This window comes from Leopardus geoffroyi, chromosome E2, assembly GCF_018350155.1.
Source record: "Leopardus geoffroyi isolate Oge1 chromosome E2, O.geoffroyi_Oge1_pat1.0, whole genome shotgun sequence".
NCBI lineage: Eukaryota > Metazoa > Chordata > Mammalia > Carnivora > Felidae > Leopardus > Leopardus geoffroyi.
Window position 1 is genome coordinate 49296847 of NC_059335.1, and position 12023 is coordinate 49308869.

The window sequence follows — 12023 nt, forward strand, 5'->3', positions numbered from 1 at the left end:
TTCATTTTCATCTAACTCCCGAGGAAACGGGGGTTCAGCAAGGCCACCTGACTGGCCAAAAGTCACAGTGGCAACCCTCGGCGCACTAGGGCCAGAACCGGCGTTCGCAACTCCCAGGGCGGCACCGATCCCGAGACGGACACGAGTTTTTACCTGGCACGGTCAGTCCTCTGAGACGCTCCGGGTCTTGACCTGCGGGAGGCAGACCCCCTCGTCCTCCTGGCCCTCACTGGCCCCACGCTGTTGTCTGAAGGGGGCCTCAGGAACTCCAGCATGCCGTGAAGCCTCTGCAGCCCGCTGAGGAAGCTGTTCATCGACTCCAGTGACGACACTTGGACGGGGCGGTTAACACCAGGTCCCTGCCCGCGCTCCTCTGAAGCTCCCGGATGAACGTCCTCCACACCATCTTCTCCCAACCGCTCCACTTCCTCCGTCGGGTCAGCAGACACGGGCGGAGCAGGCTGGAGCGGGGGCGGCCCCCCGTGGTTGCCGGCCACTTCGGCAGGTAGAGGCTGGAGCGGGGACGGTCCCTCCTGGCTGCCGGCCACTTCGGCAGGGGCGGGCTGTTCTGCAGCATGATGCTCTAATTGCATCTCAAGACTATACTCCATTTCTTCATGAGCCATCACTGGGGAAGTAATGTTCGTAAAAAGTATCAGCAAAGGAGAGAAAACATGCCAGGGAGCCGATATAATCACATCTAAGTCTTCTAGATGTTCTGTTTAAGATCATTCTCGGCAAAACTGAAAATCTTCAAGAGATTTTAGTTACTTATTTTAGGTCAGAAGGGTTCGGCCATCAACTTTTTCCCTCCGTAACAAGTACTTATAAAACTAGCTTTCCGGCTTACCCTTTACAAATGTGAAGGCATGTGATCACAGTACTATCTTCTAAAGCAGAAACATCTAGGAAATAAGAGGGTTGAACTACTGTATCTGAAAGTAATTTCCCAGACCTCCTGCAGTTCTTTGTCATGACCTGAATACAGAGATTTACCAAAACAAATGCACAGAACGCTACATCTGATTTTAGTGGGCAATATTCATCTTTCACAGCACCAAGTTACAAAGGATAAACAGAAAAAGGACATTTTTACACTTGCAAAATTAACTCAATACTAACTCAAAACAGAAATTTACCTAATTTTTCCAAAAAAGGCTGAGCAAACCTGATTTACTTCATCCTTGTCATTATTTTTGTTTTCCCCTCTCTAATGCCATTTGTTAGCCCATTTAACAAATATTTATTCAGTGCCTGTCATGTCCCTTTCCTTATTTGGTTCTTGTCTCTAATTCCACTATGTTAATCCATTCAAGAAATATTAAGCACCTGTTAAGTAGTCAGATCCCCCCCAGAGGCAATGACAGGATAAAACTGTGTAAAGGATAAAATTCTGTCACAGAGTTTACATTCTAGCAAACGCGAGAATAATCAAATAAATGTGGAAATTATACATGGTGATAATTGGTTTTGGGAGGAGTCACGGATTACCATTTTTAATAAGACACTCTTTCAGAAAGACTGAAAATTGAGCCCAGGCATGAAGGACTAAAAGAAGCTGGCCATAGGAAGAGCCAAAGAAGAGTTTCAGAAGGAAATCAGTACGCAGCTCCCTGATGAGCATGGGTTTGGTAAAACAGAAACCAGGCAGATGTAATGAACACAGTAATGAAGAGTGCAAGTATGGGATGAGGTTGATGAGGCCAAACACTAGCACTAAAAGCTTTGGTAAGGAGTTTCTTTTCTTTCTTTCTTTTTCTTTATTAGAGAGACAGAGAGAGAAAGAGAGAGAGAGAGAGAGAGCGAGCGCACGTGCACTAGCAGGGCAGAGTGGGAGAGAGAGAGAATATCAAGCAGGCTCTACGTTCAGTATGGAGCCCGACACGGGGCTTGATCTCACAACCCTGGGAACATGACCTGAGCTGAAATCAAGAGTCAAGAGTCACTTGGGCGCCCCAGGAGTTTCTTCTATGTTAGGAATGGACTGTAGGGGGAGCAAGATTGCAAGTAAGCTAAGCCGTTTAGAGACTACTTGTGGGAGTGCAAACTAGTGGTCCAGAAGCTTGGGCAAGAGTGGTAGCAGTGGAGATGGAAAGTAGTAGACAGCTATAAGAACTGTCAGCATAGACATGCCACTTAAAATCATACATTAAACTACCTAAGAAGGAAAGGGAGAGAAGAGAAGTGGGCCAAGGATTCAAAACCAAGAGGTTAACATTAAAAGGATAAGTTACAGGACAAGAGCCCAGAACAGAGGCTGTGAAGGAGAAAACCTGGTACAGCATGGTGTCTTGGTCTTGGAAGAATGTTTCAAGGAGGGAATGGTCAAGTGTGTCTAGTGCAGAAGAATGGTCACTAGATTGAACAATGTAGCGAGGACACATAACCTAGAAAAGAGCAGTTTCCGCAGAGCGAGGGGGCCCGAGGCCACACTGGGGTGGGCCGAGTAAGATGATGGAATACAATACACATGGTGGATGAAGCACACGTATCTTTCTTTTTCTAGTCATTCCTGAAAACCCATTAACATGACAACTCCCCCCAACTGCATTAGAGAAAGGATAAAGGATAAATCACAAAGACAAAGCAAATTCAAACAGGGCATGAGACAATGCAATTTTTGCTAGAACTGGTAACTTCTTAGTAGAGCTGAAAAGATGAAGCCCAAGTGACGGCAAAGAGGCGGTTACTGTGTGCTACAGAGAAGCAAGCGGACTCCCATCGAGGGGACTGCAGAAACCAGGCAACACAGAGGACAGTGTTGAACGTGGAGCTGAAGAACAGGACTGGTTGAAAGCCTGTCTCAAACGAACAAAAGCCAGCCAAACACACACCCCCTCCACCTCTGCTGTAGGAAGCTGGAGGTTTGTACCAGACAGGCTTAAGACCAGCATGGGTGACAGCAAAGCAGTGAAAATAAGCAGTTAAGTGCAAGTGTACAAACTGAACAGTGTGAGACTCTCCCAACTCTTCTCCTCACTTTTTCCCCCTGCACAAATCCGGGACACAATATTCTGGTTTATATACATCCTCTACCTAAAGCAGGAAATTAGAGGACTCTTCTCTAGAAAAAAAAAACAACCTAAAAATATTGACAGTTGTGAATCCCCAAGAAAATGGGTGAGGCTCTGTCCCTCTATCTAACAGTAAAAGCCTACTACCTGATAGCTTGACAGGGTTCAGCCACTCATATAAAGCTTCCAAACAGCCTCAAGGGGGAGGGCAGGGGCTCTCCTTAAAGAGGAACTAATAGCCAAGGACCAACTGACATTTTGAGTAAAGCCTCCAAAATGAGGGAGAGACCAGAGCAGACAAACAGAAAAAACTTGGAGGGAAGAAAGGAAATTAATGCAAGAAACTGTAAAAAACAAAACAAAAACCAAAAACATATACAAACAAAAACAAAACAAAAAAAACTCCTCAAACTTACAAGAAAAGAATGCCAGGGAGGAAAAAAGGACACATTGGAAAACAAGGAAGAGCTCTGGGAAATGAAAAATGACAGATGACAGCCAAAATAAAATATTTAATACAAGGATCGGAAAAAGTCGAGGAACTCTTTCAGAAAGTAGAATAAAAGATGGTCAAAAAAAGACAGTAATAAAATAAAAATGTTAAGCCGGGATATTTCATTACCTTTAGTCCTGGAAAGAGAACTCAGAAAGTGGAGAAGAAACTAAAACAGGTTATAGAGGAATCCACTATAATGCCATTTTTAGGATAATGAAAAACATGAAAAATCATGCTACTGTCTGGACTTATACAACTGTAGTACAAAACAAACCTGGGCATGAAAAATATCAAATTCAGGAAGAGAGTTCCGAGGTTCTCATGGGCTTCAACTCTATATATGCATGTATGTGTGTGTGTCTACATATATATACCTTTCTTTATTTCTTAAAAAAGAAAAAAAGAAAAGGATGCAATTACAGCAAAAGGTTTGTTAGATCCAGATGGTGTGTGCACAGGTTTTTATTTTTTATTATTCTCCGTACATATCAGTATGATTAAATATTAGAAATGAAGTTTCTTCCCACCTTATGTCAGTTTTCATTTAAGAGCAACCAGTTTTCATTAGAACAGCAAAGCAGACAGCTGAATCCAACCGATTCATTACGGTATACACCGCAGCAACAAGTACACAGCAGGTGCTAAATACCTACTGAATTATCCACACACCTAGCGGCAGTCTGGAGCAAAGCTTCCCAACCACTGCGGGGAAATATACATCCTCCAGCCCAGGACTATGTCAGGAGTGACCAGAGCCAAAAAGCCACCCCAAGCCTTGAGCTGCCTTGTCCTGGACCTCGGCATGCCATACAAATGCCATTTTCTATGTGTGGCGTTTAAGTGGACGCTTCAGACGTTAATTTCCCACTTGTCATCTTTCCAAACTTTGTTACTCAGATATAAGTCTGTAACAGATGGGACGATGGCCGCCAATTACAGGATAAGGGGCCGAGGCATGCAGTGTAGCCTATCTGGTTCAAATCCCCGTACTACCTGTGGCACCTTAGGCCGGTTTCCTAGCCTCTCTGTTCAACTTGTTCATTTCTAAAACGGGGAATAAAAGTATTTACTTTTTATTTATTTACTGAGTAAATAGTATTTACTGAGCGCCTGGGTGGCTCAGTCGGTTGAGCGTCCGACTTCGGCTCGGGTCATGATCTCACGGCTCTAGAGTTCCAGCCCCCCGACGGGCTCTGTGCCTGCACGGAGCCTGGAGTCCGCTTCGGATTCTGTGTCTCCCTCTTTCTCTATCCCTCCCCCGCTCATGCTCTGTCTCTCTCTCTCTCTCTCTCTCTCTCTCTCTCTCAAAAATAAACATTCAAAAAAAAATATTTGTAAGTATTTACGTCGCAATGTCGCTGCGAAGTAAAGCTGGATAAAACCAAAGAACAGGTTCCTCCGTGAACTTGAAAGTTACGCAAGTAACGGGCGCCCAGCGGGAAAGCAATTCTATTTGCACATAAAGAGCTAGGGGCTCGGCACCCCAGATGGAGAACGGCCGGCGGCGGACTCTTCTCCTGCCTTCCCTGCCTTCACCCCCACCTCCGGCACCTCCCCGATCAAGCCAGAAAAAGCGTGGGTTCGGGGCCCTCAACCCCAACCGGTGGGGCCGCCCGGAGCCACCGAACCTCCCTATGCTGCCAGGTTCTGTGCCCGCCCGCAGCTCCCCTCGTAGGGGCGACCCCAGGCCCTGCAGCCAGGGATCCAGCCCGGGAAGTTATCCTGGAGCCAGGGGCCCAAGGCCTGAGTAAAGGCAAGTGCTCCCCTTACCTAAGGCCGGGGGGTACACTGCAGGGCTTGCAAAATCGCTGCGGTGGCGGCCGTTTCTTCGGGAGAACTTGCACACTTCGGGGCAGCAGCTACTTCCTGAGCAGCTCAAGCTGCCCGCCCGAGTTGCGGACGCAGCCTTCTCCTATTGGACAGCACTCCTAGACGGCAGCCAATACCCTCTCTTCTTCTTCCGTTGGTCTCCGCGGGCTGAAAAAGCGGCACTCTCATTGGCTGGTTCTTCATTGGCTTGTTCTTCGTAAACTGACTGCGCGAGGCCACGCGCAAGGGGTCCTTGTACAATTGGTAGAAATCTTCGTCCGTCACCTTGTGCCCAGCCCACAAAGAGAAGACTCCAACAAGGGTTTCCCCGCTCTTTATTTGAACTTTCTGGCGGGAGAAAGTTGTAAAAAGATCCTTCGGATCTTTCTGGAGCCCGATCCGTGGGACAACCCAGCTCATGTATATCCTTTCGTGAGGTTGAAGAGCTCCTGAAAAAGAACTTGCTTACACCATCTCTTTAATCCCAAACCACTGCAATAAATTGCTTGCTAATAGTAGCAAACTATTGTAACTAGGTGACTATGGTCACATTATTTGACGGCAAATATTTTTTGAGGAATCTTGCTTAAAGTCGAAATCTCACTTTTTGGAAGGAAGACCTAAAAATCTAAACCTCAGGCAGAGACTACACATTGCCAAAATTTTATTTACTCAGCTGTCAATTTTCAGTGGAATTGGTGGCAGAGGAGAGTATAAATAATTGAAAGTCATGGATAATCCAATTTTCTCCTCTGAACCTGTTAACCAAAGTCAGTGTTAGCATTTGTATTTTTTTTCGTTTCCTGCCGCCTAAGGGACCTGCTACTGAGCTATATAGCCTGGCTAATACGAGGAGAAAGAAACTTTCTTTTGTAAACAAACATAAATGAAAAACGTATGTACTCATATAAATCCTGCATGTTCAATGGAGCAAAATTAGAGGATGCAGAGAAGCAAAAAACAAAAATGGTCTCTATCCAGAGAAATCATTATTAACTTTGTTTAAAATCTTCATTTATCTAAATATATACATTTAGATATAGATGGGATAGTGTTTTAATCTTAAAATATATTTTTTGAATTGCTTGCCATGTTAATAAATACATAGGCACATTATTGAATATTGGGTGATTCTTTGAAAAATTTTTAAATAAAAATAGGTGACATATCACGTGATAAAAAATTGGACAACGCAAAGAGCTATTTAGTGAAAAGTATACAGAATGTTTCTTTTTTTTTTTAATTTTTTTTTTCAACGTTTATTTATTTTTGGGACAGAGAGAGACAGAGCATGAACGGGGGAGGGGCAGAGAGAGAGGGAGACACAGAATCGGAAACAGGCTCCAGGCTCTGAGCCATCAGCCCAGAGCCTGACGCGGGGTTCAAACTCACGGACCCCGAGATCGTGACCTGGCTGAAGTTGGACGCTTAACCGACTGCGCCACCCAGGCGCCCCTACAGAATGTTTCTAAATGGTTCTGATATTCATTCATGATGCACCTGCTGCACTAGCTAGGAGAAAAACAATAAAGACACAAGTCAGAAACTTATAGTCTTGGGCACCTGGGTGGCTCAGTCCATTAACCACCTGACTTGCGCTCAGGTCATGATCTCACCGTTCGTGAGATGGAGCCCAGCGCATAGCCTGCTTGGGGTTGGTTCTCTCTCTCCCTCTCTCTGCCCTTTCCCTGCTCATGCTTGCACATGCTCTCTCTCTGAAAATAAATAAACTTAAAAAAAATAAAGTGCAGCACATCCATAAAACTACAATACGCTGCAGAGCTTCAATGCAAGTTGGGAAAAAGAACGATCTCCTTTACCAAATATTGACGACCAGAACAGTGTTGGCCTGCAGTCCTTTTGCTAATTCCCGTAGCAAAGAGATCATAGACTTAAATGTAAATTCTAAAAACTATAAAACTTCTGCAAGAGAGCAGGAGAAAATATTCCTGACCTTGGGTTAGGTAAAGATTTTTTAGATATGACCCTCAAAAGCATGACTCATACGAGCAAAAACTGATCAATTGGATCACATCAAAATTTAAAACTCTGCTCTCCAAAAGACATTGTTTGGAAAATGAAAAGATGAACTGCAAACAGGTAGAAAAATTTGCAAATCATGTATCTGATAAAGGATTTGTACCCACCATTTATAGAGAACCCTCAAAACTCAATAACTGGCAAAACAAAACAACCCAATTTAAAATATGGGCACAAGATTTGAACAGACACTGTGCCAAAGAAGATATATCGACAACAAGTTAAATGAAAGGATCCTCAACATTACTAGTCATTAAGGGAATGTAAATTAAAGGCTCAATGACATACCGTCATTATATAATTATTAGAATTGCCAAAATTAAAAATCCTGGCCATACCAGATGTTGGCTAGGATATAGACGAACCGGAGCTACACCGCTAGTGGCATGGAAAATTCCACAACCCTTTTGGAAAACAGTTTGACAGTTTCTTAAAAAGTTAAATGTGATCTTATGATCACATATAATCCAGCAATTTGTTTTTAGGTTTCTACCCAACAGAAAGGAAAGCATATGGTCAAATAAAGACTTGTACGTGAAAATTTGTAGCAGCCTTATTTCTCATAGCCAAAAGCAATAAACAATTCAAATTTTCATCAACAGGTGAATGGATAAAAAATGTGAAATCCATACAACGCAATTGTTTTCAACAGTCAGAAGGAATGAATTAGCAATACATGCAAGCCCATGGATGAATCTCCAAATAATTATATTGAGTAAAAGAATGCAAACTTTTACACACCAAATGATTTCAGGCACATAAAATCTTAAAATGGAAACTAATCTATAGTGGCAGACAGTAGGTCAGTGGTTGCCTAGGGGGAAAGGGGAGTAGAAGGCAGTGATTACAAAGGAGCATGAGGACGCTTTGGGAGTTGATGGGTATATTCATTATGTTAATTGCGGTGGTATATACGTACATCAAAACTTATCAAATTACATTGGGGGGGGGCTGGGTGACCCAGTTGGTTAAGCCTCCGACTTTGGCTCAGGTCATGATCTCCTGGTTTGTGGGTTCAAGCCCTGCATGGACTCTGTGCTGACAGCTTGGAGCCTAGAGCCTGCTTTGGATTCTTGTCTCTTTCCCTCTCTGCTCTTCCCCTGCTCACACTCTGTCTCTCCCTGAAAAATAAGTAAACATTAAAGAAAGTTTTAAAAACTTATCAAATCTCACACTTTTAAGTATTATAGTTTATCATGTGATAATTATACCTCAAAAATGCTGCTAAAAGTCAAGATTGTGGGGCAGGAGTGGATTGTATGGGCATAATGGAACTTTCTGGCATGATGATAATGTTTATTATCTTGATGGGGTTTGAGTTACTCATGTGTATACATTTGTGAAAACTCATCACATGGTATGTTTAATATTTGTGCATTTCACAACATCGAAAATTTACCTGCCCCCTGCCCCCAAAACGCATAAACAAACATTAAACTCTAGTTCATGATAGAAATGCTGAACTGTTTAGAAATGAAGTATACTGATGCCTGATATTTTCTTTTAAATGCATAAAAAATAAGGATGGATTAATGGGTATAAAGAGGCATGGTTATAGGGGTGTGTGATAAATATAGTACATCGTTAGTTGTAGAATTTAGGTGATGAGTACACAGGTGTTTGGAGTGTAACCCCACTGATTTTTTGGTGTATTTGAAAATTTTCATAAATAGTGTTGGAGAAAAAAATTAGGTACAAGGCCTTAGAGGATGTCCTGTGGAAGAGAGGGACCCAGGAGATTAAGTGTTGTAAGTTTCTTTTCTTTTCTTTGTTTTTTTTTTATGTTTTATTTCATTTTTGAGAGAGAGAGAGAGAGATAGAGTGCAAGTGGAGCAGGGACAGAGAGAGAGAGGGAGACACACAATCCAAAGCAGGCTCTAGGCTCTGAGCTGTCAGCACAGAGCCCAATGCGGGCCTCGAACCCATGAACTGGGGGATCATGACCTGAGCCAAAGTCGGAGGCTTAATCGACTGAGCCACCCAGGTGCCCCTAAGTGTTGTAAGTTTCAGTGAATCCACTTCTGCTGTGGGTCTGCCTGAGTATAAATAATTAATCTACAAGAAAGACTTCTCATTGTACCTCCTACAGCAAAGACAACAAGGGATTTTAAAGATGAAAATTGTAGTACCTGATAAACTCTAGAAAAGAATACTTTTAAATGTTAAGCCTGTCCATATTTATTCTTCTCCATTTTTTTATTTATAGAAAAAATATGTTCCAGGTTTTTAAAGAAACAAGAATAAGTAAACAGTAAAAAAAAAAAAAAAAATAGAAATCAGCCATAATTTTACTCCTCAGAGATGATTACTAGACTATAAGCTCCAAATGTATTTTGTCTATTGTCTCTTCAGTGATTGGAACAATGCCCAGCGCATTTGCTATTGAATGACTTGGGATGAGTTCTGGGTGGGTGGGGGGGGGAGGGGTGGGGAACAACACGTAGAGGTAAGTGTTGGTGTATCCTAGGTAAAGCATATACCATGAGCAAAAACGTAAAAATTCAGAACAAATGGGCCACATGCAGGAGACACGGGTCTGAGTCCGTCAGGGTTTAAAATTGAGAGCTCTTAGGCTAACATACTGTGTCCTCTACAACACTAAAATAATTTTTAATAGATGCCAACTTTTAAAAAGATGAAAAATTTACAGAAAAATATGAATTTTCAGCAACTTTTTTTTTTTTGCATAACAGAAAGCTCTGGAAATATTGGAACCCCTTTCCTATGTGATAAAAATAGGCTGGAGCAGAGTAGAGGCTGTCCTTCTTTACAAAGTTCATCTGTTTGCTGAAGTCCCCTCCAGGCTCAACTTAACACATTTAGGTTCCCCTCCTAGACTCTTTAGGTAACCAGAGTTTGCAGTCTCTAGTAGGAGAGCTCTGGGATCTGATACTGGAAGTTAGGTTTGGGTCAGATATACAAGGCCACGGGTATCCACTGAAGAATTCGTACCGATTTCTATGGGCAAGAGGAAGGATTGAACAGTGTTTGCTCAGTTACTACCCTTTATACTCTGTAGTACCTTTAGTGGAAACACTTCCCCATTCCAGGGATGCTCTCCTCTGTCTGGAGCTTTGTGGAAGGTCTGAGAGATGTGGATCTAGAATGGGAGGAGACATTCCCAGGGACGGAGATGGTGTGAAGAAACTATGGATAAGCAGCTAATAACATGGTGAGATAAAAATCCGAGGAGGAGAAATTATCCCAGGGATACTGGAAAATGGAAGGAAGGAAGGAAGGAAGGAAGGAAGGAAAGAAGGATGGAAGGATGGAAGGAAGAGAGAGAGGGAGGAAAAAAGACAGAGACAGAGAGAGAAGGAGAGAGGGGGGGAAGAGAGAGAGAAAGAATATAGGCTGGCGTAAAGTAATCTGCCTTCTGAACCTACTTTGGACTAAGCAGTGGCCTTAGGGCAAGGTTTCTGAATAACACTGATGTTTGGCTGGCTAATTCTTTGCTGTAGGGGGCTCTCCTGTGCACTGTAGGGTGCTAAGCAGTATCCGTCCACTAGATGCCAGTAGCATGCCCCACCCGCCGAATTGTGAAAACCAGCAATGTCTTAAGAGATTGCCAAATGTCCCCTGAGAAGCAAAACCACCCCTGGTTGTGATCCACAAAGGAAATCTTTCACACATGTGAAATAACACGCGTGGTTCATGCTCTTCAGACCGCAAAGAACCCCACCTTTAAGAGAGAGCCACCTGGAGGGCTCACGTGCCTGGGAATCATCAAGGATCTCCCACAACTGTGAAGGGCAGTCATCACCCAGTGGCTCCTAGTGCCGGTCCACAGATACCAGCTGGTAAATTTTAGAATCACAGCCTGGCATGGAAACAATGACATGAGAGGTTTAAAAAATTGCTCTGGCGCTCACATACCTCTCTGGATGCTAATGGCTGGCATCAGAACTAGGGAAGAAACAAGAAACAAGAGCTTCCAGGGACCCCACTGACCAGTCCGGGCAATGCCCACTTTGAAGAATGGACCTCCCAGGACAGCATCGATGGGAATCTCTAGTCTATTGAAAGGGGAACCCAAACCCATCTGAGCCAGCCTTCACGCCGGTTACTTTCAAACGGGATCTTCCCAGAGACCATTTCCCAGAGGACAATTCCAAAGCCAAAAGAAAACCAAGAAACTGAACAATCATGACGGGTTTCCCTTTTTCCATACCTCTCTATTTCCATAAAGCTCTGAATTTTCTCATTACCACCCAGTACCACTCAACAGAGTTGAGTTCTGAGGGTCCTCAGAAGTTTGACTTGGGTTTTCCCACTCGGTTCACTGAGTTACAATCTTCACGAGAACACGGACATAGCTGTATATTTAAGCTTTTTATTTTTTTACGTTTTTTTAAAATTTATTTTTGAGACAGAGAGAGACAGAGCATGAACGGGGGAGGGGCAGAGAGAGAGGGAGACACAGAATCGGAAACAGGCTCCAGGCTCTGAGCCATCAGCCCAGAGCCCGACGCGGGGCTCGAACTCATGGACCGCGAGATCGTGACCTGGCTGAAGTCGGACGCTTAACCGACTGAGCCACCCAGGCGCCCCTGTATATTTAAGCTTTTATGGCATATTTATTATACACATTTTCCAGTATCTGAAGTTAGAAGTAGGGTGCAGAATTGACTCTCTTAGCCTTTTTTCTCCCAGTTTCTTAACTG

General features: G+C 43.5%; 1 protein-coding gene across 1 annotated transcript in view; it reads right to left on the minus strand.

Moving 5' to 3' along the window:
• Nucleotides 1-5410, minus strand: part of RFWD3 (ring finger and WD repeat domain 3) — a 43405-nt gene extending 37995 nt beyond the window's left edge. Inside the window, exons 1-2 of the mRNA XM_045443539.1 lie at nucleotides 5281-5410; nucleotides 154-628 (exon numbers count right to left, since the gene is read on the minus strand). Coding sequence (XP_045299495.1) covers nucleotides 154-626 — 473 coding nt within the window. The 5' untranslated portion in view covers nucleotides 627-628; nucleotides 5281-5410. The remainder of the gene's footprint in view (nucleotides 1-153; nucleotides 629-5280) is intronic.
• Nucleotides 5411-12023: the final 6613 nt, after the last annotated feature.